The sequence below is a fragment of the Rhododendron vialii genome, chromosome 9a (genome assembly GCF_030253575.1).
Source record: "Rhododendron vialii isolate Sample 1 chromosome 9a, ASM3025357v1".
In the NCBI taxonomy this organism is placed as follows: Eukaryota; Viridiplantae; Streptophyta; class Magnoliopsida; order Ericales; family Ericaceae; genus Rhododendron; species Rhododendron vialii.
The window spans coordinates 4,551,634-4,578,656 of record NC_080565.1 but is presented as its reverse complement, the minus strand read 5'-3'; the positions used below and the strand labels follow the sequence as shown (position 1 = coordinate 4,578,656).

Sequence of the window (27,023 nt, the reverse complement as noted above, 5' to 3'; positions counted from 1 at the left end):
GAAAAATTCTCAGCACAGAGAATCTTGCTTCTGCCTAATAGACTCCAAAGGAGCTGGATCAAAAGAATACGTCAACAAACACCAGCGACAATCGTACACGAGGAAACAGCAATAGTACTACTCCATATTAGTCTTGAGTAGTATAGGAGAAGTTTTTGGGTGCCAAGTGGTACCACATGATACCCTGTCGGCAATTTCAGTCGTCTAAACATATATTTTGTACAGTCTAAATTTAGAGAGATAAAAAGAGAAGAGAGAGTGGTCGGGTGAGGGGGGAGAGCGAGAATAAATTTGGACCGTTCAAAACACGTTTCGACAATTGAAATTGCCAACGGATACCATTATGTGATACCCGCTTGGCACCAAAAAAAATTTTATCGTAGCACAGAATGGATCCACACGAAAGTCGTGCAGTGTGATGATCCAACTTCCAAACATTTTCAATCATGACTTGTTAATTTTTAATTAACAAAATGACTTTGCTTGAAGTAGATCTATTGGTCGTTATTTTCTGCGGCTCAGGGCAAATGCCTTTCCCGCCTTTACTCAGGACCGGGCTATGCCGTTCATTGTCTAGATCTTAAAGCGTACATTTTTTACGGTTTTTTTTTTTGGGCAAATGTTAGAAGTTGTATTTAATTATGAGATAAAAGTTTACACAACAGAGAAGAACCCCATTGGAAAAAATGGGCGTCCACAAACCGGACAAACTATTAGAGACGACAATCAAAGCACAATATGTGCAGCACTATTTCAAACTTGCTTAGCGAGATCAGATTCGCAGAAAATAAAACTAATACGAAGCACATGACTAATAAACCACTGGACTAAATCTGAATATAATCCGGACTAAATCTGGACAAAAAACAAAATAAAGCAAAAAAAATACACTCCCTTCCGTCATTGAGCAGCCATTCTCTTGCCTAATCCCTACCGATCAAGCTCCCAAGTCGGTGACTTATGAAGCCACTGGCACCACGCGACTGCAAACCCAGAAGCTGAATGATGGCGAACGGCAAGCGATTTTGGTAGAGAAGGGGGAAGGGAAACCAAATCTGAAGGCAGAGATTGATCCATTCTCTCCTGCCGTCCATATTTGGATATACGTCCAAGGGAGAAGGAAGGGAAGGAGAAGAGAAAGTGTGACGACTGTTTTAGGGTACATCATTCACGCAACAAATCACATTGAGCAAACATCCATCATTATGAGTGTGAACAAACCATATTTGTCATAAAACAAAATAGACATTAAAACTTTGACCGTCCATGTCTCTCGAAACAAATCTTATCCGGACAAATTAACCCTTATAAATATCCAATTGACAAGGTTTTTTCCTGTTAGATACGAGAGGATGTTCCGAGGACCCCTAAAAAAACCCCCCAAAAGTTTCCGATCGAATTTTGATGATTCGAACCGCTCAATGTCAATCAGGCATCTAAGTCACATAATGCGCATGCGGATTTTTGAAAGTGGGAGCGTAAAAACGTCTTTATTCTTTTTTTTTTGAAACTATTAAAATTCGTGAAAGAAATATAATTGAGACTGTGAGCGGACAGGGAAAATTGAAAGCACCGAAGGGTCTCAATAAAGAAATAATTACGAGATTAAGGTCATCTGGAGCGAGCATGTGAACATAAGACAAGTGGATTTGTGTAGTATTTGACAGGATGCAACGGAAGCCGCCCAATTAGTAATACAGAACTCTCTCTCATCTCTCGCTCTCTCTCTCTCTCTCTCTCTCTCTCATCTCTCGCTCTCTCTCTCTCTCTCTCTCTCTCACACACACACACACAGACACACGAGATTACAGTAGCAAAAATTAAGAGCATCCACAGTGGAAAAATTATTAAAATTAACAATGTTGGATCAAAAAAGTACTCACATTGAAATAACCAAACCTAACAACCTCTTAACAACTTATCAAATTTTGGCTCTTTAATAATCAAAACTAGCAATATTTTGTCAATAACCAAATTCTATCTCTCAATCATGTACCTCAACATTATACAAAAACCTTTTCTCTCAACAATGTTTTCAAAAAATAATTTTAAAAAACTGTAACTTTCAGTTTTTTTTTCTGTTTTTTCAGAAACTTTTTTTTTTACAAAAAAAAAAAATTTCAAAAATTTTGAAAACTGTAAGTAAATAAAGTGTGTTTTTCAAAAAACTATTTTTGAAATTTCAAAACTCTTTTATAGAAAATTATTTTTTATCTGTGGGCTCCTAAATAAATAAATCTCATTATCTACCGAAAATATATCATTTACAAGTGGTGCATGTGGAATGGTCAAAAACAATCTTTCTATTATTTTGGAAATCGTCCTGATAATATTCTATTCCAAATTTCTCTCTCTCTCTCTCTCTCTCTCTCTCTCTCTCTCTCAACTACTCCGCTTTCTCTATATAATTTTTTTTTTTTTTCATCCGCGCTTTCTCTATATAATTCACCTCATCTAACCTCTTCTACTTTCTCCCCTCTGTATCTCCCTCTCCACTCCCCTGTATATACCTCCTCCTCCTCCTCTCTCTCTCTCTCTCTCTCTCTGTCTCCATATACATACGCGGTGATCATGACAGTCAACAATGGGCTGATCGTGAGCTTCGGCGAGATGCTAATCGACTTCGTGCCGACGGTGTCCGGCGTGTCTCTGGCGGAGGCGCCGGGATTCCTGAACGCGCCGGGAGGGGCGCCGGCCAACGTGGCGATCGCCGTCGCGAGGCTCGGCGGGAAAGCGGCCTTCGTCGGGAAGCTCGGGGACGACGAGTTCGGCCACATGTTGGCCGGTAAGGACGGAGTCCAAGTCTTCCTTTTGATTTCTCAATAAGGAATATTATTATATTTTACCTTTTATATTTGCTATTTGACCCACAATAGAGTTTTTAACTTGGGATCCGAGGATCCTAGCGGACTGTTCTATATAATTTCCGAATTCTTTTAACTTACCTTGAAGAGAATATTTTATTTACAGAGGTTTTCGTAAATAAGAGTTTACACCGCTTAGTTCCGTGCATTCAAAGTATTTTGGACGGACCGGATTAACTCTTCAAAAAAATTTCATTTAAATTCGAACCGTTCAAAAGTGTTTTGGACACACGAGATTGGGCAATGCTGTAAACGACTTTTTCATGGCTCCTCCGTGAATATGTATCTCTCTACCTTGAATTGCTGTTGTTCTAAATTATAATAGTAACATCTTTGATTTCTCAATAAGAAATATCAAATGTTATGTTATATGGTTTGCTATTTTGACCAAATGAGAGTAGAACTTTTAATTTGCCCAAAACTGCTGTTCTAACGTATCAAAAATTCTGGCTCTGTTCCCTTTGGCAGGGATATTGAAGCAGAACGGTGTCTCCGGCCAAGGAATCCTGTTTGACCAGGGCGCCAGGACGGCGCTGGCGTTCGTGACCCTACGCGCCGACGGAGAGCGCGAGTTCATGTTTTACAGGAATCCTAGCGCGGACATGTTGTTGACCCCTGACGAACTCAACCTTGAGCTTATTAGATCTGTACGTTTCTCTTCCCCCCTCTCTCTCTAGCTCGGATCATTTTTTTTAGAACCCGATATGAGTTCAGAACACGTATGCACGTGATGTATATACCTATGTGTATGTACTCATAGACTTTTCGATAATGTAATTTTATATCACTAACTTCACGCGATGGTTTACCTAGTTTGGAGTAATCTAGCTACATCAGCAATTATTAATCAATATTGAAGTTCTAGCCTCGTGGATCCGACGTGGACCTGCCATTAAATAATTCTCTTGGTGGAAAAATAAAAAATATGCTCTACCGATTCATTTAAGTAGTAAATTATGAGGTTGATTTTAGACTAAATTATTATTGATAAATAAACAATTGTAGTTCGCAGACTTTTGTTTTTTCGTAATATTCTGCTTTTTATACGCTTATCAAAATGAACAATCTATTCTGAGTAAATGGATGCGAATTGCAACAATTCAATATATACACATCAATTCAAAAGATATTGACAAATGAAATAAAGATAGTTGGCTTAGTTCAACCCGAACGAATCATCGGATGCTTCAAGCAGAATGAATCATTGTTAAGACGTGCAAACACTGCTCCTTTCGTTATTTAATTGTTAGTCCACCACGAAACATTGTATGTTTATTAGATAAAAAAATTGTACTTACTCTTGTGGGTGCCGATGTTTTTATATGAGTTATATTATTTAAATAATTGAATTCGCTAGTAAAACTTGAAGTATTTCTCCAAACGTACATCATAAGAAAGCATTGATACAAGAAAAGGGGAAACAAAAGTGGATGGTAATAATATTGTTTTCCTTATCATTGAAAAGATACATACTAGAATACGAAGATCGAAAAATAATTGACGTTAAGAAAATACATAAAGCCCTGGTGAGTTTGGTTCATATTTTTGTACTTTTCCAATTTTCGTCATTGAAATGAAAAATATGGTGTAAAAACTTAACCCGAACATTACGAAAATTATAAGATAAAACAATCAATATTAAGACTGTTTGAAAAAATTAGAGAGAAGTTAAGCCAAACTCACCATCACCATGTCAACGAAAGTGGGTTGGTATTGGGGTGTGCAAGGATCCGGCTTCTCTGCAGCTGACTGCAAAGAAGGATGTACAGTCTAATCTGGACTGTTTATATTGACAATTAGTGATTCAGATATGTTGAATATATTATTACCGGTAAAAGATTCAAAACAAATCTGGACCATCAAAAACGCTAACCGCTAACCGACAATTGTAATCACTTGGACTGTGCCTCTGCCATATCCGTGTGCATTTAACCACGCGCCGCTTGGATGGTTTGGTATGGGTTTTTTTTTGTTTTTGTTTTTATTTTTATTTTTATTTTTATCATGATGGTTTGGTATGGTTAGGTCATATGTTGAGTTTTTTTTTTTTTCCGCAGCTTCTGTATTTGACTTCTTGTACCAGTTGATCCACTTGTAAAACAATTGCTCATTAGCCACGCGCATTACCTCACTTTGCACGTGATCCCCTCTGCATTAGACTTTTCTTCCTTTATTTTTTATTTTCTTACTTCGAGTATTTAGCGCAGTCTGAAAAGTGTACGGTGTAGCTTACTCGTGCTTTGACTAATAATTCTTGAAAGACCATTTCTACCTTCTACAAGCGGTAGGCTCGAGCAATCTGAAGGCAAAGTTCCAATGTTTCGAATAAGAGATTTAGTAATGGCAAACCCACCTAGGTCTAACGGACCTTGGATAAAATAACTTTCGATAGCTTTCTTTATAATATACATAGACGGACTAAAGAGCGGATGAACTCAGGTAACCGCCCTATACACATACATCTATATCATAGATTGGCCTCAGTTCATTGAAATCTCGGTAGTAGTTGAGAGATTTTTTATAATATAGATATATATTAACGGACCAAAGGGCGGATGAACCCGAGCAACTGCCCTACTTTGTGGGTATGTACACGCATACACCTATATCATAGATTGGTATCAGTTCATTGAATTTGCGGTGGTAGTTGTGACCGTAGGCACGTGCCCAAACTTTGCAACTGTCGCTTGACTGGTTGTGGGGATTCTTTAGGAGAGTTGCTATATGTACCGACCATGGGGGAGGGAAAACGTACCGACGGCCGCCGGCGGGCCGTCTCCGGCCACCGGATGGCCGATCCGAGCGGTCCAAAAATTCTAAAAAAAAAAACCGATGGGGCCCAACGCGGGAATCAACGGCATCCGAGGTGTGTAGGGTGCTTGATCCGAGCACCCATTTTTCGTGTATATACTGCCGCTCGGATCGGCCATCCGGCGGCCGGAGACGGCCCGCCGGCGGCCGTCGGTACGTTTTCCCTCCCCCATGGTCGGTACTCATAGCTATTCTGATTCTTTAGCAAACAACTTTAATTTCACATGTACCTAATGAATTGTTATCACTAATTTCGATATTGAACCACTAGTATAGAGACAAAATATATGAAAGTAGCTAAATATTGTAAACTAAAAAAAAATAAAAATAATTTCAGCCTAATAAATTTTGCGGCTTAGGATATATACTGTCATTAAGATTCTGTACATTTTTGCCACCGTTGAACCGATCTTGTGTTTTTTTTGGGTAATGCAGGCCAATGTTTTCCACTATGGTTCAATAAGCTTGATCGTGGAGCCCTGCAGATCGGCTCACTTAAGGGCCATGGAGGTGGCGAAGGAAGCCGGCGCCTTGCTATCTTACGATCCCAACCTCCGGCTGCCATTATGGCCTTCCGCGGAGGAGGCCCGGACGCAGATCATGAGCATTTGGGACAAGGCGGAGGTGATCAAGGTCAGCGACATCGAGCTCGAATTCCTCACGGGGAGCGATAAGATCGACGACGAGTCGGCCTTGTCCCTCTGGCATGACAATTTGAAGCTCCTTCTGGTGACTCTTGGTGAGAAGGGATGCAGTTACTATACTAAGGTATGTCGATCACCAATAGCTCTTTTCTTTATGGGATATATACCTGTCCTTTACTAAATAACAAGGTATGATTTTTAGAATTTAGGTTTTGTAAAAGGTAAAAAATTGACAAACATAATTTACATTTGAAGTTTCACTTGTTTGACCAGATATGAGTATCGAATTGAACTGTATAGCAGAGGAGATTGAAAGTCTGGTTAAAATTTTTACGGTCTCATTTGAACATGCGTCGGATCTATCATCTCAAATAACGGAGGATACACAATACCATGAGCCTATGGCATAATTAATCCCATCACAAAAAATATTTAAACCTACTTAATTTAATTTGATTTGTGTTGTGTTGGGTAGGTGGATAAATTTCTGTCCTCCTATCTTGAACGGGTAGGTGTATAAAAGCTACTTTTCTGCTCCTTGGGAACAACTGCCATTCTTTGAAAGGGATTTAACCCACAAATCCTTGAAGGAGAGTAATTATTTGGGTTTTCTTTTTTTTTTTTAAATAAAATGTTCATCGCTCATTGATGTACTGGATATACCCAAGAGTAAAAGCTCTGCAAAGAGACGCATCTTATCAAAGTTTTTACTGATCATGACTCATGAGAATGTGGAATACTAGAAAGTTATTTTTCCCCAGTATTGTGTACATCAGCAGGAAGTTAGTAGGCTATTAAAAGCCCTGAATCCCAAACGTTCACGACGGAATTTGAACCAGGAAGTTAGTAGGCTATTAAAAGCCCTGAATCCCAAACGTTCACGACGGAATTTGAACCCTGATCAGGAGATGCCAACTGGACTCTAGCTCATTGGCTGTAATGGTAGAAGGTTTAAGTTACTAGATTCTAATAATTATTCTCTGAATTATTAGTGGACGAATTAATCTCCTAAAATTAAACTAGGTACATGTGAGCAGCCCGAGATAACTAGTTATTTAAAAAAAAAAAGAAGCTAACCCCACCAAGTTTAATATGATGAAAATGGGTACTTTTTACTATTTGATTTTAAAGTATCATATTGGTGTCCTCCATTAGCGTCTCAAGCAATATTTACTCACATGCATAAAAAGAAGTGCTATTTCTTAAATAGCTGTCCTTTTAGAATAAAAAGAATTTACGTGAGATGGTTCCCAGATCCTAAAAGTTGACAATTTGACATTGTTTTATTTGTTTTAAAAACCTTCGCATGATTAATATGTCTCGGAAAGAATCATGCGCCAGGAGTACTCCTGGAGCTTTAGAGGCACATTTTTTTTGCAACAACAGGACATCCGAAATAGATTGTGCACACTTCTACTGATTGTAAAGCTCTGAAGCTAACGGTGGCCTCCACGGTTTTGAATGTTTTGGCTTTCGTGGGTTTCGAAATTGCGATCTCTTCGAAGACAAACCTTTTAGTTGGTTTCTTATACCCACATGGCCAAAATTCCTTGAGATTAGCTTTAAAGTCACCTTGATTATGAATTTCCTGTTTGTACAGAATCATCCCAATTCCCATGCCCACCTTTTGACTTGCTTTGATTTTACTCTTCTAACTCTGAGGATTATTGTGAGATGATGACCTGTCTCGAAAAGTCAAAAATAAATAATTAAATAAATCTCACCGGAATAGGCCTACATTACCTTTAATTTAAAAAATAAGTACTTATTTCCCTTAGCAGAACGAGACCTAAGTGGTTTGATTGCTCCTCTAATATTCTTAACATTTTGAATTTTTTTTTGGTTAATACTATTGACAGCTTGGAATCCACAAAGTGCCTTGTGCTTGACTCAAAGGGAAACTTCTAGGCTCCGTTTCAGAAACTTTCTTAAAAAATAAGCAGTTTATTTCACATTTTCAAACTCAAAAATAATGTAAATGAAAAATAAATTTTCAATTTTTTTTTGCATCATATAAAAGATCTCAATGAGATCTTTCAAACAATATCCATAATGCATATTTTTAGATTTTAATAAGCCCCTCATTTTTTAACTTGAAATTACCTTCTTAAAAAATAAGAACTTTTTTTGAGTTCTGGAACGGGGCCTTAAGCCTAAAACAAATGATGGGTACAATATATCTATTAGGAAACTTCCACTGTAGAACACAGCCAATTATTAGCTTTCTTACGATTTGTTTTTTGCCAAATATTTTATACATCCGTGGAGTCAGAGGAGAATTAATAGGTTACTACCAAAAGGGGATGCGGTTCTTCAGAATGCTCCATCTCTATACGAGGAAAATAATTACGACTAAGGCTTTGTTCCGTCAAGATTTTTATTTTTAAGTATTTATTTTTTGTTTTACGAGATAGGTTATTTTCTAACAATACATTACATTTAATTTAAAAAATAAGTATTTTCCTTAGCAAAACAAGGTCTGAGTTCATTTTCAGTGTGTTTATTGCTTGGAATAATTGGTTCTTTGTTTGCAACATAGAATTTCCGCGGTACTGTGGACGGATTCCATGTCAAATCAGTGGATACAACCGGTGCCGGTGATTCATTCGTCGGGGCTCTCCTCTGCAAGATTGTCGCCGACCGATCCGTGCTTGAAGTAAGTGTGTTTTGCTATATCATGTAGTCAAAAAGTCTACAAACACAACTCCAGACAGACATGACTGTGTCTGGAAACCGTTCGGTATATGTGAACACATGTGTATCGAACGGCTTCAGACGCAATTTATGTTATAAATGTGTTGGTAGCATTGCTCGTATGCTATTCTGATTGTTGTTCACTTGTTTTGTAAATGAATTTTGGGAGGAAAAGAAAAAGAAGGGAAAATGAGAGTTCAAATCACATATCACAGCCATCCGTGGGCTTGCCCTAGCGGAAGGGGAAGACTAGAAGTGGGCAGGGTTCGACTCGATCTTCTCCAGGGTTGGTATCGCAATTTTCCTGATGGGTCGGGGCGGTGGTTGCTTCAGATTGTCCGGAGGTTTACGCTATACATGTGGGCCCAATTAGTGGCCCTCTCGTGGGGTGGTCTTTCCTCGCAAAAAAAATAAATAAATAAAATCACATCACATGTACCATATCTATCGATAATATCTCTCTATACCTCTGTCCCCGTATTATTTATGCCACACGATTGCACAATAAACTCTGACCGGTGAGAGTTTTTTTGATGTGATCGCGACCGTGAAGTCAAAACGTTGCCAAACAGAACATGTAATTGGGATGTGGACTAATTTTGCAGGAGGAAGCAAAGTTGAGGGAAGTGCTGAGATTTGCAAATGCATGTGGAGCCATCACCACCACCAAGAAAGGAGCCATTCCAGCTCTCCCAACCGAACCTGAAGTCCTCACCCTCGTCAAAGGGAAATAGAACAATAAAATATTTTCCATTTTTTTTTTATAATTATTTTAGACTGCTGGCATTTCCTTGCAATTGCTTTGAACTAGGTTAGTTTTCTCTCAATTTTCCTTTTCTTTTTTCTTCCATGGTTGTAATAAGGCAAGACTTGAATTCCTGGGAAAGTTAAGCTGCTTCTTCTGTTCACCAAAAAAAAAAAGAGAGAGTTAAGCTGCTTCTTGTTTTCCAATCTCTCTCTCTAAATTCAGAGAGGCACGAGTGGGGATTTGAGATGGGTGTGAATTTCTGACCCAACACGAACTTGATACAAAGTTAGCGGGTTAAATTCAGCTATTTCTGATATGAAACACGAATATGACACGATACGATAACACGAAAAGTTAACATGTTGGATTAGAGTTGAGAGAATTCTGACACAAACACGAGATGACTTGACACACGGGTTGGAAAATTATGAAAGGACATGATAACCCGACACGAAGTTAGAGGGTTAGAATCGGCTATTTCTGACACAAAACACGAATATAACACGACACGATAACACAAAAAACTAAACAGATATGACACAAATACGAAATAACACGCATGATGCCCACCCCTAGATTTGAGTAAAGGTTACACTTTTCATCTGCAAGGAAAGGCAGGATACTATTGCTCATATTTTTTTCAAAAGTGGCGGGCCTCGTGGCAAATTCACAATAGGGTTGTAGTGCATTTTAATGGATCTTCAGAGATCTCGTCATCATGATTTGAATCGTCAATTTTACAAGCTAATACTTTAGAGCAAGTTTACCAGTCATTTGTTAAAAAACCTCTTGAACAGTGCACATTTTTCATTTTATCTACTCATATTTTTTTCAACACTACACCAATACAATCTATTTTACCTATTCCTTATTGAAATACTAATTTTCTTTTTCATGTGTGTACACAAGGAGGGAAGGATGGGACAGGGAGAAAGGAGAGAGAAAGGAAAAACTAATACAATAATGGGTACATAATAAACAGTTCGTAGCTATATTTAGCTAACCTTTTTTACAAAGGGATAATAGCTCCATTTTTACCTAAGCTGGTGCAGTGCCCATTTTGATGTTTTGCTTAGGTAAAATACCCAAAATGCTATTTTAGCTGGACTGATAAACTTGCTCTTAGTGGCACAAAAATATAGTCCAACCTTATATAATTAATGGTCGCTAACTTGTTTATTTTGCAGTGGTTGGTGAATTGTTCATTTTGCAGTGGTCGCTGAAAACAGAGTGTTGCTTACATATTTTTCAAAAAATGAATAGTCCTGACTTCTATCAGTTATCATACAAAGTAACACGGGAATGGGGCTGAGTGCTGTTCAGGCCAATTTTTGCATATGACTAATCTCTATCGGACCAATTCCACTGTCCACTAGCGGATGGCCCCGATTAAATGCGCAGCTAAGTCACACATGGACTGGCCTCACAAGACGCCAAATCTGTTGCTTTGGTTTAAATATCAAGTTCTTGATAAATCTCTCCACAAATCAAAAAGAGTCTAATGTTACCAAGATCTTCAGCTAACTCAATGCATATTTGGCTGAAAGATCCACCAAATGGTTTTTTCAACTGAAATGGAATGAAGGAGCCAATTAATGCAATGAAAGTGGGACCTGATACCAGTTGGCATGAGTACTGATTCATGCATTCATTTGGTACATTTTCTCTTTTTTTTTCGTAACCAGCTGTTCGAGCCACCTTGCACGCACCTCAATTAATTCTGAAGGTTTGAAGTGAATGACTGAGCAAACCTCCAATATCCCCAAGGTTTGAAATGTTTAGCTGTCATGGAATTCGAACTCACAATCTCTTAGAGAACAAGCCCTTAGTTGCTTTCTCCTGCCCACTTGGGGTTTTAAGGTTTTACTTCTTTACTCTTAACAAAGAATTCAATAGGAAAGGAATAGAGGAAAGGTAAGTTGAAAGCAAATATTAGGGCAGCCTAGGGCTCAAAATAGGTCATCACTCTCTCCAGACCATGTGGTTACAATATCCGATTAAGTTAATTTTTTGTGCAAATAAAATGCCCAGCATCGACTAATTCTGGGACTCTAAAGTGGATGACTGGACAAACCTTAAGTGAACCTGCTACAGTGAGCATGCTCAAGCCTATCTGTAACCGACATGGCATTGCCCCTTTATCTATACGCCCAAATTAACATGGATTCTTCTAATGGTTACATATCCTAGTCCTAGAGTCTAAACATGGGGCTACATGCACATAATGTGCGGTACATGTAAATTCTGGAATAACCAGTTCACCGCCAATAATTTCAGTAATTCTCGCAAAAACAACCGACAGGATGTGACGTAAAGGAACAACGTACATTTCTCACTCTTGTAACTAATACAAGTTCACTTTCAACTATGCTTAAGAAACAATTCCTTTTATGGCAAAACACTAACTCCCGACAACAGAAAGAGAATCTCCGGTACGAGTAATCAAACATGCAAATTTTCAAAGAGAGTACCTGGACACGCTTTATTGGGAAAAAAAAATTACAAAATCTAGGATTCTAAAGTTGTTTGAACTAGTTATACTAAGTTGTCAAAATCTTAACCAAACATATTAGGCATGTATCATGCCTCCCAGGATATGCTAAAATCAGAATGATTTGGTCAAACCATTGATCAAGGGATACACTTGAATCACTCCATGATTATAGAGATCTGTTGTAATTCTTCTTTCCTCACTTAGCTTATTCTGCACATTATCGTGATGTGTGTGTGTATATATATATATATGTGTATATATATATATATGTATATATATATATATGTATATATATATATATATATATATGTATATATATATATATATGTATATATATATATATATATGTATGTAGCCAGAGAATGATGTAATTACATATTTTTACCTCTCCATTATCTAAAATCTTCAAAATTTCTTGGGGGGACCTAAAATCTGGTAAAAATGACATCAACTGAAAGGAAATCTGGTAAAAATGACATCAATTGAAAGGTAACATAACTATCGAAAACATACCATCTTTATTCTACCTTGCTTATTCACTACTAATATACAATTTCTGGTGGAGAACAAATCGTCTTTCTTCTCCATTTCAGCAAGTTCCTACTACAGTACAATTGCTTGGGGATAACAACTACTAACCTCCATATGCAGAGAACCCCAGACTTGCTTGCATCTTTCCCATTTTGCCCGCATTTGACTGATAAACGTCTCCGCCCACGGTTCATTCCTTCCTTCCAGGCTCAATTCATAAGGCACGGAGAAACTGTTCGATGCATTTTTAATGATGTTAACAATATTCTTGCAGTAGCACATCACAATAGTAACACTACACATCTTTCCTGGAATCTGTTGACATGATAAACTTGTGCCAACCTATGACTTCTGATTCCAGCATAAAAAACTTAGGTAAAGTCTGAGGACAACTCCACTTTGTGTTTAATGCCAAAGGTTAAGTTGGTATCTAACTTACCCATCGAGCACCCCAGACACCCATAGGCATAGTTTAATTTACTGAAAATCCACATAATCAATTTTATTCTCACGCTTTCAATTCCTACATCATCACTGTTAATATCATTATCCGAGATCCGACCCATAGTTTCTGCCAGCATATCAATTCGGTACTGAGAAAAGTATTGGCAAGACCTACTTCTAACAGAAGAGAAGAAGCAGCTGCATTTGCAGGTTAGGTGGAAGTTTCAGAGAATAAGCTGATCAAATGGTTCTGCACAATAGTGTGGTGTTTGATTTTGGAACTGTTGAGGTAATAAAAGATTATACAAAACAAGGATTCATATAAAATGAAATCATACACGCAGAAAAAATGTTCAGCTACGATTGCAGGTTAAGTTAGGAGGCAATTTATGGTCTATACCGAAAAAGAAAACAAATCATACTGTTTGAGCTTGTTCCACATGTGTTAGTTATTACCTCCAAACCAGTATATGAGCATGGGTAGCCCTTCCACTCATTGCCAATTGTAAACCAAAACAAAAGAAGAGACCTTTCTCGCTCAGCGCCTGAAGCGCACTATGTTCCGCTTCAACAAATGAGAATTTTCAGTGGAACCGGTGAACCACGCGAGCTGGTTAGATGCATGGGATAGAGGGTTCGTAGTACCTGCTAGCACAGCTATGCAACTGGAAGGGAAGGAGCCTAAATTGATCCCCGCCCAATCAAGTACCAGTTTAAGTTGGATGTTTTTGATATGGTACCCGAGCTAGAGTTTTAGAGATTTTTAGACAAGACTCTCTTTGTCGATTGCGCCGTTGTTTGTGTCTTGAGTGAACTTTGTTCTGTTGAAATCCGTATGTTATGGATTCTTTGTTCACCCCTCTAAGTGAAATTCAAGGGTGGCACGTACGCAGGGAGTTTTAAAGCTTGTCCACATTAGTTCATAATTACCTCCAAAACTAACATATGAAGTGGATGGCCTCCCACTCATAGCTAATAGGTTTTGAGTTGGATGCTTTATCACATACAAAAGTACGATAGCAATTAATAATCTTAATTTTTTCGCTTTTAATCACTCCCCACGTGCACTATCTGCTTTGTGATAGTAAAGGCCTGGTTGATGAGAGGTTCGGATGGTGGGATTGGATTGTGACGGTGGTGGGCCCCCTAATACCATGTTTGTTTTGGCTTTGTAGAGGGAGGACTAGTCATCCCAAGGGATTACGAATCCCCCTCATCAGCCAGATTACCCATCCCAGGCGTGGGGGTGTTACTATGAATCCTATCCCATGGGGCTAACTACGGAAAGACATATGCCCATGTTCTTGCCAACTATTGACACAAATGTCTTGCTATATAAAGCTGGTTCATTTGCAAGAGTTGTGTTCCTGTCTCTTCTTTTCTTTTTTTCTTTTTCATTTATATTTACTGATTCATAAGGAAATCATAAGAAAAATATGTTCTTTTTTCTCAATCATAAGGAAACCATCACCGAAACATGTTCTTTCTACTGTTTTTGGATTATTTTACCCTCATTTTACGGATAAGAGAAAATTTTAAAATCAATGTAATAATCCAATTCTTCTTTACCCAAAACAAACATGTTATTAACAATCCAACAGTCTAATCCTTTGCAAACAAACATAGAGGAAGGATTCATATTCTCATTAATGGTACCACCTCATTACCAATACCAATACCAATCCCAATCCTACTTCCACGTCACTATCAATCCCCCCAAAACGAAACCTGCTATCAAACATGAGTATGACTCAAATGATGTAATGTAAGTCTCATCTCACCTCATCAATTCCTCATCCCGGCATTCCTTATTGGACGTACCATTCCTACAAAAAAAATTATCGTCTCAACTCAATCAATATCACTAAGCCGAATTAAAACAAAACAAAACTCTAAGAGGATGATATTAACATGATAATGAATATTGGAATAGATTCACAAAAAAACACGGTATACTAAGAGACACATAACCATCGGTTTTATATGACAGTCCACCTCATACAATGCAAGATATACCATTTATAGTTGGCGTTCAGTTTCACTTTAACCAATTATCTTCAGAAACTGAACCAATTATCTTCATGTGAAGATCCTCCGGGGTGGCATTTATTTTTTTCAAATATTACTTTTATATTCATTGCCTTACATGAAAGGATGTTGCCATCACTGAACGAATGTTTTGGACTATATACTCTCTTTAAGATCACTAGTAAAAGCCCACAAAAAAAGTCCTAATCCAACATGTCAGAAATTCATAGATTCGAAGAGATAAGACGGCCTTATAAACCAACTAGTACAATTCTAGTTTGTCTTTAAATCTTTTCTTCACATTGTAAAAAAAATTATGAATCAAAACCAGAGGCAAGCATCAGGAACAACAAACCTGCGGACTAGAACTTTGAAGAGATGAAGAGACTTGGTGGAAAGATTGTATATAGCATCTGAAATATGCTCCTTGCTGAACAAGTACACAATTGGATAACCAAGAAGCCATCTGTAACAAAATACTGGATTTATTTCACACTTAAGCAAAATGGTACCACCATCAAGAATATCATAAAGACTTCTTTTGCTGTTGATGGAAAACAAAGTGGACACCTATTCTCTCGAAATCTTGCAAAAATTTATTACTCAATCCCACTTTTATTGCTGGCAGTTTAACATGAAAACCAGCTTCTCGGATGGGCCATAATTGAGTCTTCAGCATCTCTTGTCACTTTATTTGAACAGAATCCTTTGCTAACATATGCATATGTGAAACAGATTCATAAAACACTTCTGCATAAAATACACACTGTAAATTTGGTATAAACAAATAAATCACAAACATTTCTGGCTCACATGCACGTGTGTAACAGTAATTCGATTTCAACTATCTGAATTCTGATCTGAATCCATGGGCAATACTGGATGAAATTTATTTTTTGACACCATCAAACAGGAAAAAGGGTATATAAAAGTAGGATATGGGGTTGGTCTGGACTTTTTGTGTAATCATTTGAGGTGAACCACATTACTTCGGTTTACTAGTTTGCCTCCCAAAAAGATTGAATATCGAAATCAGTTTTCTAAATAAGAGAAATTAAAAGGAACTCAAAGCAACATTTTCCTGATATAGTTTCATTTGGCATGACCTTTTCCTGCTTGTGGGAAAAAATCTCATATGACCTCATTGGATAAAAAACCTGAAGGATTTGCAGAGTATAGAAGGTTTTACATTCATGACAAGCAAGATAATTCAGGTAGCAAAGGATCTGCAAGAGTATAGAAAGTTTTACATTCATGTCACCAATCAAGCAATTGCATGTAATTGGAATCCATGTCAAAGTCAACAATTAGAACCAAACTATGTCCAAATTATGAAAACTTTCTTAACTACAGGCTATAGCCCATAAATTTAAGGAGTTAGATCGGTTCAAGCAGTGAATGACAGACAAATAGAACTCATGTTGTCCCCAATCATTGGGGTTATGGGCGGGGGAGGATTGGAGACAGACCTAACCTTTGGCAATATGCAAAAAGTGGTTGCTCTCAGAATACCACTGAAACAGTGGCCCCGCTATATCTGTTTTGCTACGGAACCATGCCCACTAATCAAAGCGAAATAGCATCAGTGAATAGACCAACAAAAATTATGCATGCATGCATGTAAAACCAGCTTGATTAAGAATGGAAAATCTGTGGTTTCATGTAACTATGCGGTATGACTCAAGTATGTAGTGAATCCATTTTTTCACAAAGTACTATCATAGAACTTCCTAGAAGCGAGAAATACAGATTAAGGGACAATAACATTGGAGCTACATCAATTCAGACACATAAAATTACACACCAAGGATAATACATGCGCAAGTCAGAGTGAAAGCAAGAGTTACCCATTCAGAGTTGGTATGGTGATTTCTGTTTCTTGCATGCACCTACTGAGATCAATAAGTTCAGAAGACTGTGACATTACTAGCTCCTCTATTCTAGATTTTCCACTGGACATTGAGTCAATTCGGTGAGATGGCAAGGGATCACTGTTCATTCTGTCAACAGGAAAGATCAAAGAAAACCACTTCTGAACTGATACAAGCTCCATCGCTACTGAGCTTTCTTTGGCATGCATTATCATCTAGAAAAATTGGAATAAGGGGCTTAGAAAAAATAAGAAAAAAAAAAGTAACTGAGGGAAAAATTTCAAAAACCTAAGCCTGTTGAACAACCTTTGGAGGATCCTGTTCAAGGTCTGCAAAAAGCAGTTCTGTTTCTGAATTTAAGCTTGACCTAACAAACTCCGCAAGCCATTTAATGTGTATCAAGTATATCATGTCTTCTATAACCATGACTCTCAGGTTCTCAAACATGGATGATTCCTGGAAGTGAACACCGTAGCTAATTTCAATTAGAGTTCAATCAATATCAGTAAAGACGTAAAGTAACAGTTAAAAGAATGGCAGGTTCAGAATGGATTACATGAGCCCTAGCATTAAACTCCAAATACATGCTAGGGGCATGAAAAAGTATCGCAATTACAGAACTGACACAGTTCCTCCAAATCCACCCAACAAATCAAAACCAATATGCGGAGTTAAAACGGAAGTAGGAACATCAATATAAAGAAGGAACTTAAAGTTTCTACAAGCAAAAAAGAGAGTATAACAATAATGCATAAATATTTAAGGAAAAACTTTTCTCCAAGCAACTGCATGAAATACCAAACCATCCTTGCACAACACCAAAGTAGTCGTAAAGGAATTCCATAAAAAAAAAAAAGATGAAGAAGAAGAAGAAGAAGAAGTAATCCTAAAGGAACACTACTAATTGTAGTCATATATACTTGGATATGCCTTTGTGGATTATATACCCAGCTAGCAATGAACCTTCAACCAATTAATATAGAGACTTAGTTTATGTTCAAACCTTTTGACTAAGCTTGAGAACTCCGCACAGGTGTTCTTGCAGTTCAGGCATCTTTCCACCGTAGTCCACCATAATTACTGGCCTCATCCCTGTGCACAAGGCCAACATATCTGCCCATATGCATTCAATATTATTAGTCTATGACACATCAAACATCATCTCAAGCCATAGTTGATTCAATAGTCTGCTTAGAGTTGTACACTACACTCCTAAACACGCATAGATGCATCAAGACCAACTTAAGAGTACATAGCAATCAGCAAATCAGATTTTACCAAGGAAATGTGAAAATCCACAAACTTGAGGGGATCCATTTGACTGCTCAAGTAAGTAAAGGAAAGACCACGTTCAAATCCAACTTTAAGACACGTTAACCAAACAAATTATAAAATGATCAGAAATCATGAATTCTGACAAGAGGCAAAATACAGGTCCGGAGGAGGGATCGGGTGGGTATAGGCTGAGCATTGGTTAACTGGGGAGGACCTTAACTGAATCAAGGCCAACTTCAACAGCATCAGACAGGTCGCCCAATACAAGATTCACACTGGATATGGTCAACTGGCTAACCTTACTACCATGACTCTCTACAATGTATATTGGAGTCCTCATGTAAGGAGGATATCCATTCTGTCGGAAGCAGGCAAGGGGAACATCACTAATTCACAACTAACTCAAGGTACATTATCTCTGGTCTGGAAAACCCTAGGAAAGTGTTTGGTTGATTGGAAAAGAAGCCGAAATGTAATGATTATTCTCTTAGCAATACTAAGTCCGACGTTGGGCTCACCTAAAAAGATTATGCGCATTACAAATGGAATAGTGATTCTTTAATTTAGGTGAATGGCCTTACTATTTGGAAGGGCAATGAATGAGCATTCCATTCCTTCCTCGTAGCAAAACAAACACTTCATGAGAACCCTTGAGTTCTCTTTCCAGATTACTTAATTAAGCATTAGAGTGTCTTTCCGGCAAAACTCTAATCGGAGAAACAAAAACTGAAACTACAAGTTTCCCTGTAGACCAATTAACCCAACAATGTACAATTTCCCATATACCAGATGACCTCAAAAAGAACAAGGACTTCCTCCACATTTTACTTTTGGTTTCCGTTAATCATATTCATACAGATTTAGTAATATAGTTCTCGGAACTTCTACTTGCGTCATTTGGGTTTCAAGGTACTTATAGCCACCACTCTACAACCTCCAACTGCAGTCGTTATTTCATAGGGAAACAAGCAAGACCCAAGATTCCTGGGTTTTTTTCCCCAAGTTAAAGGGTTGAGGTGGGCGACCGGGCATAGCCACCCTCTCCTGGGCGTGAGTGCTGCGTGACCATAGGAACTGTAGAAGGCCCCGGAAGGGACCAAAGAGCCATAGCAACTATCCCTCACCAAGGGCTAGTAGACCACAACCGGGCTCCGCAGGAGGACCAAGTTCAAGTTTGAGTACTAATCAAAAAAAATAAATTCAAGTTCGAGAGGGTGTCATTAGCACAACTCGAACCCGTGACCTCCCGACCACCCAAACCCTGTGGGAGTGAAGCCACTACGCTTACACGTTTAGAGAGAGACAGAGAGAACCCAGAAGCAGAATTGGGTGAAATTTAGGGAGATCCATCAAGCGAAATTGATGAGTAAAGACGGCAAAACAAACAATGGATTGAGAAATTTCTGAGTAAAAAGAAAGAAAATAAAAGAACCTGTTTCAAGGCGACGTTTTGAAGCAGGTCTGAGTCGCCATTTGGTTCGGAGGAGAGAGGTTTGAAGCACCTTCAATGCTTCCTCTATCTCTGCAACTTCCATTGAAGATTGCGCACGCTGAGGCTTTGCGGCGTTGTTATTTTTTAAAAGTGACACATTATTTTCTCATACATACTACGTACTTAATAGATACGGAGTAATTTTTAACTTAAAATGAGTATTTATTATTCTTAACGGAACGAGACCAGCATGTTTAAGGCTCCCTTCGGCCTATTTTTAAGGTTTTTAAATAAATTAAATATAATGTATTATGAGAGATTGACCTGTCTCATAAAGTAGAAAATAAGTACTTAAAAAATAACATTACTAAGACCCTTAATACTAATTTTTACTATTAGATTTAGGTTTAGTTTTTAAAAATTAATCGTTTCATCTTCATAAATAATTAAAATATTATAAAAATAAGACTTTTTTTTTTGGCTTGATAAAATTTACACTATTCTTCGATAATTTTATTACCCATGATTTATTGTATGAAGAAACAAAAGAAATGAAAAAAAGGACCTTATCGACAATAACAAGAGCATTCAAAATTGGTCTTTATGCATTTGGCATAAAATACGAAGCAATGAAGCAGCCTCGTTCTGCTAAGATTTTTATCTTTTAAGTCTTTATTTTTCGTTTTACGGGACAAATCATTATCCTATAATATATCATATTTAATTAAAAAATTATTTGAACTTATTTTAATCAATGGAACACATCCTAAATCTCTGCTTCTTCTTGATTATGAAAGAAAGTACATCTCTAAATGTTATTGCTTCTAATGACAAAAATCAAGTAAGAGGAAAATTATTACCAGGTGTCCATTTATCTAGGAAAAATGCCCCAACAAAAAGTATCCCCATCCAGAAGCTAATTACTTAGTCCCAAGAACCTCTGGGATTCGAAAGCACATGAAAAAAAAACAAGGGAAATGATTTTGCCACTCCATTTTTTGTTAACGACACTCCCCTGCAAGTGTATTTTTGGTGCAAAAATATACTTGCAGGGGAGTGCCGTTAACAAAAACGGGAGTGGCAAAATCATCAGCCAAAAAAATGCTGAGAACAATATCTGAGAAAAGAGATTGCCCTTGTTTGGTTGTCAGTTTTGAAATATATTTCTGAGATAAAATGCATTGTAGTTATGTTTGTAAACCTTGATTTAGTTTAGGGGTAATAACAGTGGGCATATAAAATCCGGTACTGGAGAATGCCCCAATTGAATAAGCACACTAATGTTTGTCTCAATTTTGTCAAGAATAAAAGTTTGTTAAGGTCATGAGAATCACCTCGAAAGTAAGTTTAGAGAGCCTCCTCCCGAGTCTCAACAGAAGATGAATTATGGATTGAGTTTAACTACGAAAAAAGAACAACGAGTATTTGGTTTTATCTATGTTGTGAACAGAGAGCCAGAGAGCTGTCTTGGAAATTCACATAGCCACAAAGCAAAAATCCAAAACAAGTTATGCCTTGCAGGTAGGCCTGTCAATAGACCGGATCCAATTCGAAAAATCCGATCTGAATCCGATAACGTTAATCCGATAATCCGAATTCGGTAATCCAAATACGGATCAGATATCAATCCGATCCGAATTTTATTTAAAAAAAAAATTAATTTTTTTTTAAAAAAACTTTAAAATTTTTATTTTGAAAAAAAAAAGGTTTAAAAAGTTGTATTTTTATTTTTATTTTTTATTTGGAAAATAATTTTTTTTTTTGGCTAAAATTTATGAAGTAAAAAGGTTTTCGGATTCGGATCGGATATCCAATCTTCGGATTCGGATTACCACTATCGGATTTGAGTCTTATCGGATCTGGATCGGATTCGAGTTTTATCGGATTCGGTCCATTGACAGGCCTACTTGCAGGTGCATTAAGAGAATCAAATTTCATATATTGTGGATATATGTCAAGAAGATGATTACATGCACATTGATGTGCTAATTAACTACATATTCAAGGTTTTTTGCATCGATAATGAACAATAACAGATGTAGGGTAGCCATAGCAACAACAGATTTATGATTTTACATAATTCGTCACTTCTTGTAATATTCAACTTTATGCAGTAGGATATGAAGCCTCCATCGCAATGCCACAGAGGCCTTGCGCTGCATCAATATCTCTCTGCATTAGTATATATCCTTGTTCACCCCATGTTGTGCCCCATGAGTTCTTTACTAACCAATACTTGGTCCCATTGTTGCTAGTTCCATATCCAACAGCTGTTACACCATGATCAAGGTCGGTGCCACATGCTCCTGTGAAGATGCCGCTTGAGTACAACTGGAAGTCAAATCCCGACGCATCAATGGCCACAGAGACGGGTTGGTTTGCAACAGCCTTTAACAGAGCACTCTCACTATTGGCGGGCACATCTTCATAGCCAATTATCTTGGCTGAATGGTTGGCGGCCTCTCTTTCGTTGCAAGTGCCATCAGTTCCCTGGTAAGGGTAGTTTGTTTCGGTGGTGGGGCCTTGGTTGTGTATGATGAATTGGAAGGCACCATCCATGAAACCACCATTGCAGCCTCGATCCTCACCACTGGTGTCGCAGTCAACTAGTTCTTGCTCAGACAAAGAGATTAACTTACCAGTTGTCAATTCAACTATTCCTTCCATGGATGCCACAGCAGAAAATGCCCAACAACTTCCTATATGTTGATAACATATGAAGTGTTAGATAATACAAAATACCTAATTTTCATTTTCTTTTTATTTTTTGTGACGAAAATATTACTTACCACATTGGCCTTGGTCCTTAACGGGCGTTACAGCCCCTTTCTTCCTCCAGTCCACGCTAGATGGCAAATCAGTCACATTTGCATATTTAAAGGGAGATGTTGCAGTTGAGGAATTGTGGCTCTTGAATTTGTTGCGTAGTTTGAACTCTTCATTCGTAAGATCGGCAAATTGGTTAACCCCAAGCTTGTAAGGCTTGTTCTCTGCTTTGTTGGAAGATTCTATATACTCTACATTGTCCTTGAATATCTTCAATCGTTGTTCCTCCTCTGCGGAATCCTTGTATACACGTCCATAGCGAGCCATCCACTGCTTATGCTTCTCAGAAATGGATGCATCTTGGAGAGAGCGAGACGTCGCCTGGGAAGCCAAAACTCCCAAAACAAAAAGCACAGCCAAGGCGAAGCATTGGTATTGGTTTGTTGAAGCCATTGAATTACTTCCAATTAGGATGTATGTTTGAATTGGATTGGAGGTACAACGCAATGATAAGCTATATATAGAGAGAAAATCTTTCCAATTACATAACTGTGGCAACACACTTCTTTAATTAGTAGGTGCCGGATAAAATGCTCCGATAAAGACATTCTTGATTAGGTCATTTGGCTACAAATATTAAGTGCTCTTTCACATTTGCCCCTTATTTTTGGAGTACATAATAGCATATTCCTCCTGATATTGCTCAAATTTTGATATAATGTCATGGATTAAAAATTTAAAACCTACCTTTGTTTATGGACTATAGCCTATGAAGCACACATACGGATATGGGATACAGATATGGCACGATACGGATACGGCGATATGTCAAAACCTAAAAAAATAGGATACGGATACTTTGGGGATACGGCTGTATAAATTATACATTTTTATAATTATTAGTCTCCTAGGCATAAAAGTGAAGTCATAAGAAATAAAAGAGTAGTTGAATTGCTAATACCAAGCATGAAGTACGTGTCAATCTCAAAAGAGTAGGAACTTATCATTCAAAGGATTAGAATTTTGTAAAAATGAAAAAAAAATACAGGTTAGTAGGCAATAGACTAATCGGTATGCATATAATATACTTCATATATATACACATATATCTATGTACCAGTGTATGTATTAGATATAATTTATTATATAATGTAAACAATAGAAACCCATACCAGTAAAACATAGAGAGAACCTTGTGATCCAAGGTTCAAGTGATCTAGGGCAGGAAAATATCGACCGGTTCATGGAATGATCTATCGATGTGCATAATTTTATAAGTTTTATATTTTTAGTGATGCTATTATTACAATTTTTCCCTTTTAATTTGTACTTGATTCTTTAAAAAAATTCATTTGAACCCTGCCGTATCCTAAACGTATCCTGCCGTATCCCCCACGTATCCCTCGTGTATCCGAAATAAAAAATATTTAATTTAAATGTAGGATACTTATTTGCCGTACCCGATACGTATCGGGGCGTATCGGGCGCGTATCTGTATCCCTCGCGTATCCGATACTCGTACGTGACTAGTTTTCGGAGTATCCGTGCTTCATAGACTACAGCACCCCCCACACTACACGTCCGGCCGTCCATCTCGACAATGGACGGCTTAGATTTTCATTCAAACAATGGACGGGTAGGATTTGTAGGAGCTCGAATTATATCCAACCATTCATTGTCAAAATCGATGGTCGCCGTACAGGGTGCCTTGTACTACTGGATTTCCCAATCCTTTGTTTACGTTCTTTCACCATGTTTGTTATACACCATCCACTACATTTTTTGTGGGGCCCACACCGGTCTAACAAAATGCAGAAAAATGCCCAAAATTTTTAAATTAATGTTTTTATGGGGCACTGTAAAAAATTAGCTCTAACGAATATCAATAACTATTATTTTTGGATTCGTAAGAGCAAAACTGAGCAGTTGAGCAATTTCGCCTATACAAATTTAGAAATAATACTTACCGATATCCGTTGGAGATGGTTTTTTACAGGGCTCCATAAAACATTATTTTGAAATTTATGGGCATTTTTCTGTATTTTAGTGGACCCCACAAAAAATATAATAGATGGTGTAGTGGGAAAATGTATGATCACATATTGAGAAATTAAACTTTGATTAGTTTAAGCATATGAAATATAGTAGCTGGGATTTTTTCTTTCCTCTCTGACATAGCATTGTGGAACTTGTCTTCCAATGGCTCCTTAATTTTATCTTATGGTATTTTAGCCTTGTATGTCTACTAGTCCGGCCGTGCAATCCAGGTGAGATATTTGATGCATACTAGTGTCAAACTGCGATCTTCTATTCCGCGTATTTGATGCATACTAGTGTCAAACTGCGATCTTCTAGTCCGTGCCGAAAACCAATTGAGAACGAGGGATACCGGGCGTAAACCTCTTACCTCTTCAAGCTACGAATTTTCCATTCATGACGTTGCGTTATGCAATTTGTTTTCGGTTGGTCCTTTACGATATTCTAGAAGCGTATTTATTTAGCTTTGTCAGTTCTTTGCATATTATTTAATGCATACTTTCCTAGACACAGTCACACAAATGACATCCACAAGATGATAAAACGGTTTCTGGCTAAGTCGGCGCCAAAAAGCTATCGATGCAAACTAATTGGACCTATTTGATTGCAGTTTTTTGAAACCCATTTTATATTTACTCATGAAGTATTCTAATCATCAGGTTCTAGCTAGATGCCAAGTGATGGTTAGTAATTATAAATTAAATTGATCTTATTCGGTTCATACCGATAAAGATTATTATAATTTCCTAGTTGAAATATTATTCTTGAATCCTTTACAGGATAAAATAAAGGCATAAAGCAGCCCTTTTAAAGCATTTATTTATTGGAAAGACTAAAGAGCAAAGGTCTTAAGGTGTGATTACAAAAGTTTAGCACTTAAGCAGTAAATTGAAGAGACAGATCAATATTTATGTGAAAAGTGAAAATATTTAAGAGCTAGCTGTTACTATTTGCAACCAAATTAGCTTGTCAGGCATGTCCAAATTAGCAAGCCTCAAATTGTAAACATATTATAGTTTCGAGGCGAAAATTCAGTGAATTAAGGCTTGCTTGTGAGTAACTAAGTATTCAAATAGTCTGGAAGTATCGCCACATGATGCCTAATACCCTTCTCCATAACATATTTAGATGCGATCCAAAAAGTACTTAATAAATTTTAGTCTTTTAAAGATGATATACTAATAAAACTTCTAAGATGTTTCTTACAAATTCCAAAAAAAAAAAAAAAAAACCAAAAATTCAATGGGGTCCCGTGTCCCCAATTGGTCCCCATGTATCTCCGCCGCTGAATGTGCTTGGACAAATTTTTGTCTATACAAAGCTGCTCTGCTTTGTGCCTACGATAGTTTCGCAAACAAGTACCAATGCAACTACTTGGTTTGCTATTGAATTTGGGAGCTTCGGATTTTCAAGCTGCACCTTGCTCTTGGACTTAGGGGTGTCCACGGAGCGGGCGTGGGTCGGTTTTGACCCGAACCCGAACCCGACCATATCGGGTAAGAATATTTAGACCCGCATCGGGTAAGAATATTTAGACCCGCAATCGAACCGCACAGGTGGTAAGAACTGTCTGTGAGCCCGATTCTTTACTTCAGGTCGGGTTGCACCAAAAACTGAATTGGGCTTTATGGATTGGTCGGGACGGGTCGGGTCTGACCTGATGGGTAAGGAACGCATCAATCCGAATCTCGAACCGAAATTTGATTTTTAACAGAAAGTAAACCCTCACCCGTCCGAACCATATGTTCGACCCCGTCCGAGACCCGTCGGGTCAGGTCGGGTCCGTGGGTTTTTTGCACACCCCTACTTGGACTTGCTCTCTCGAAGATATCTATGCATCTATTTATGGGAAGCATAATTAAGTGGCTTATCCGGCGTGTATACAAGGGTACCGAAGAGGAGGAAAAATGACTTATTAAGATATTCACGGACGACGTAGAACGTATATGGGGTGCTTGTGAGGTTATCATTTTTAAATTGTTTAGTTGTAAGACTACCTTCCTGTTTATAAGATGTAAGATCATCTACAATGGTATAATCAAAAATGGATAATCAAAAGTTGACACATCAGCTTTTGATTATTCATTTAAGAGGTTGTTAAGCTTATCAATGTTAAGGTTCACAATGGTCGCTTCTAGTTCATAACCAAAATAAGGGGTTCACAGCCTAAAATTGGTTATCCAAAGCTTAAAAATGCTTTTGATTATTGAAAAATATTGCTAGTTTTGACTATCCAAAATCTAAAATTTGATTATTTTTAAGGGTGTTGCTAAGTTTGATTATACCATTGTGAGCCATTTTTTGCACAAACACTGTTAACTTTAAAAACAATTAACATTTGATTATATCACTGTGGATGGCCTAAGAGCATCCGCACGAGGCTC

General features: G+C 37.7%; 3 protein-coding genes across 10 annotated transcripts; 1 reads left to right on the top strand and 2 right to left on the bottom strand.

Annotated features, from left to right (window-relative positions):
- Positions 1 to 2,529: 2,529 nt before the first annotated feature.
- On the top strand, positions 2,530 to 9,773 carry LOC131299932 (probable fructokinase-4). Its single transcript, XM_058325512.1, has 5 exons — positions 2,530 to 2,785; positions 3,333 to 3,511; positions 6,111 to 6,443; positions 8,859 to 8,975; positions 9,619 to 9,773. Exons 1-5 carry the CDS (start codon positions 2,572 to 2,574, stop codon positions 9,745 to 9,747), a joined length of 972 nt encoding a protein of 323 aa, XP_058181495.1. The 5' UTR covers positions 2,530 to 2,571; the 3' UTR covers positions 9,748 to 9,773.
- A 2,915-nt stretch (positions 9,774 to 12,688) lies between these two features.
- Positions 12,689 to 19,985, bottom strand: LOC131299930 (uncharacterized). 8 transcript variants are annotated; one of them, XR_009190821.1, is made up of 8 exons: positions 19,837 to 19,978; positions 18,133 to 18,242; positions 17,436 to 17,585; positions 17,106 to 17,344; positions 15,614 to 15,724; positions 15,012 to 15,056; positions 12,750 to 13,018; positions 12,689 to 12,718 (listed from the first exon to the last, which is right to left on the bottom strand). XR_009190821.1 is itself a non-coding variant. In XM_058325506.1 (7 exons), the coding sequence occupies exons 1-7, from the start codon at positions 19,937 to 19,939 to the stop codon at positions 12,859 to 12,861; spliced, it is 918 nt and encodes a 305-aa protein (XP_058181489.1). In that variant the 5' UTR covers positions 19,940 to 19,985; the 3' UTR covers positions 12,689 to 12,858. The 8 variants fall into 8 exon arrangements, 6 of the variants coding, with proteins under 6 accessions (XP_058181489.1, XP_058181493.1, XP_058181490.1 ...); XR_009190822.1 differs by having other exon boundaries at positions 12,689 to 12,753; positions 12,807 to 13,018; XM_058325506.1 differs by having other exon boundaries at positions 12,689 to 13,018; positions 19,837 to 19,985.
- Positions 19,986 to 21,754: 1,769 nt separating this feature from the next.
- On the bottom strand, positions 21,755 to 23,091 carry LOC131299929 (senescence-specific cysteine protease SAG39-like). The gene is made up of 2 exons (XM_058325505.1): positions 22,626 to 23,091; positions 21,755 to 22,535 (listed from the first exon to the last, which is right to left on the bottom strand). Exons 1-2 carry the CDS (start codon positions 23,053 to 23,055, stop codon positions 21,943 to 21,945), a joined length of 1,023 nt encoding a protein of 340 aa, XP_058181488.1. The 5' UTR covers positions 23,056 to 23,091; the 3' UTR covers positions 21,755 to 21,942.
- Between the last annotated feature and the right edge of the window lie 3,932 nt (positions 23,092 to 27,023).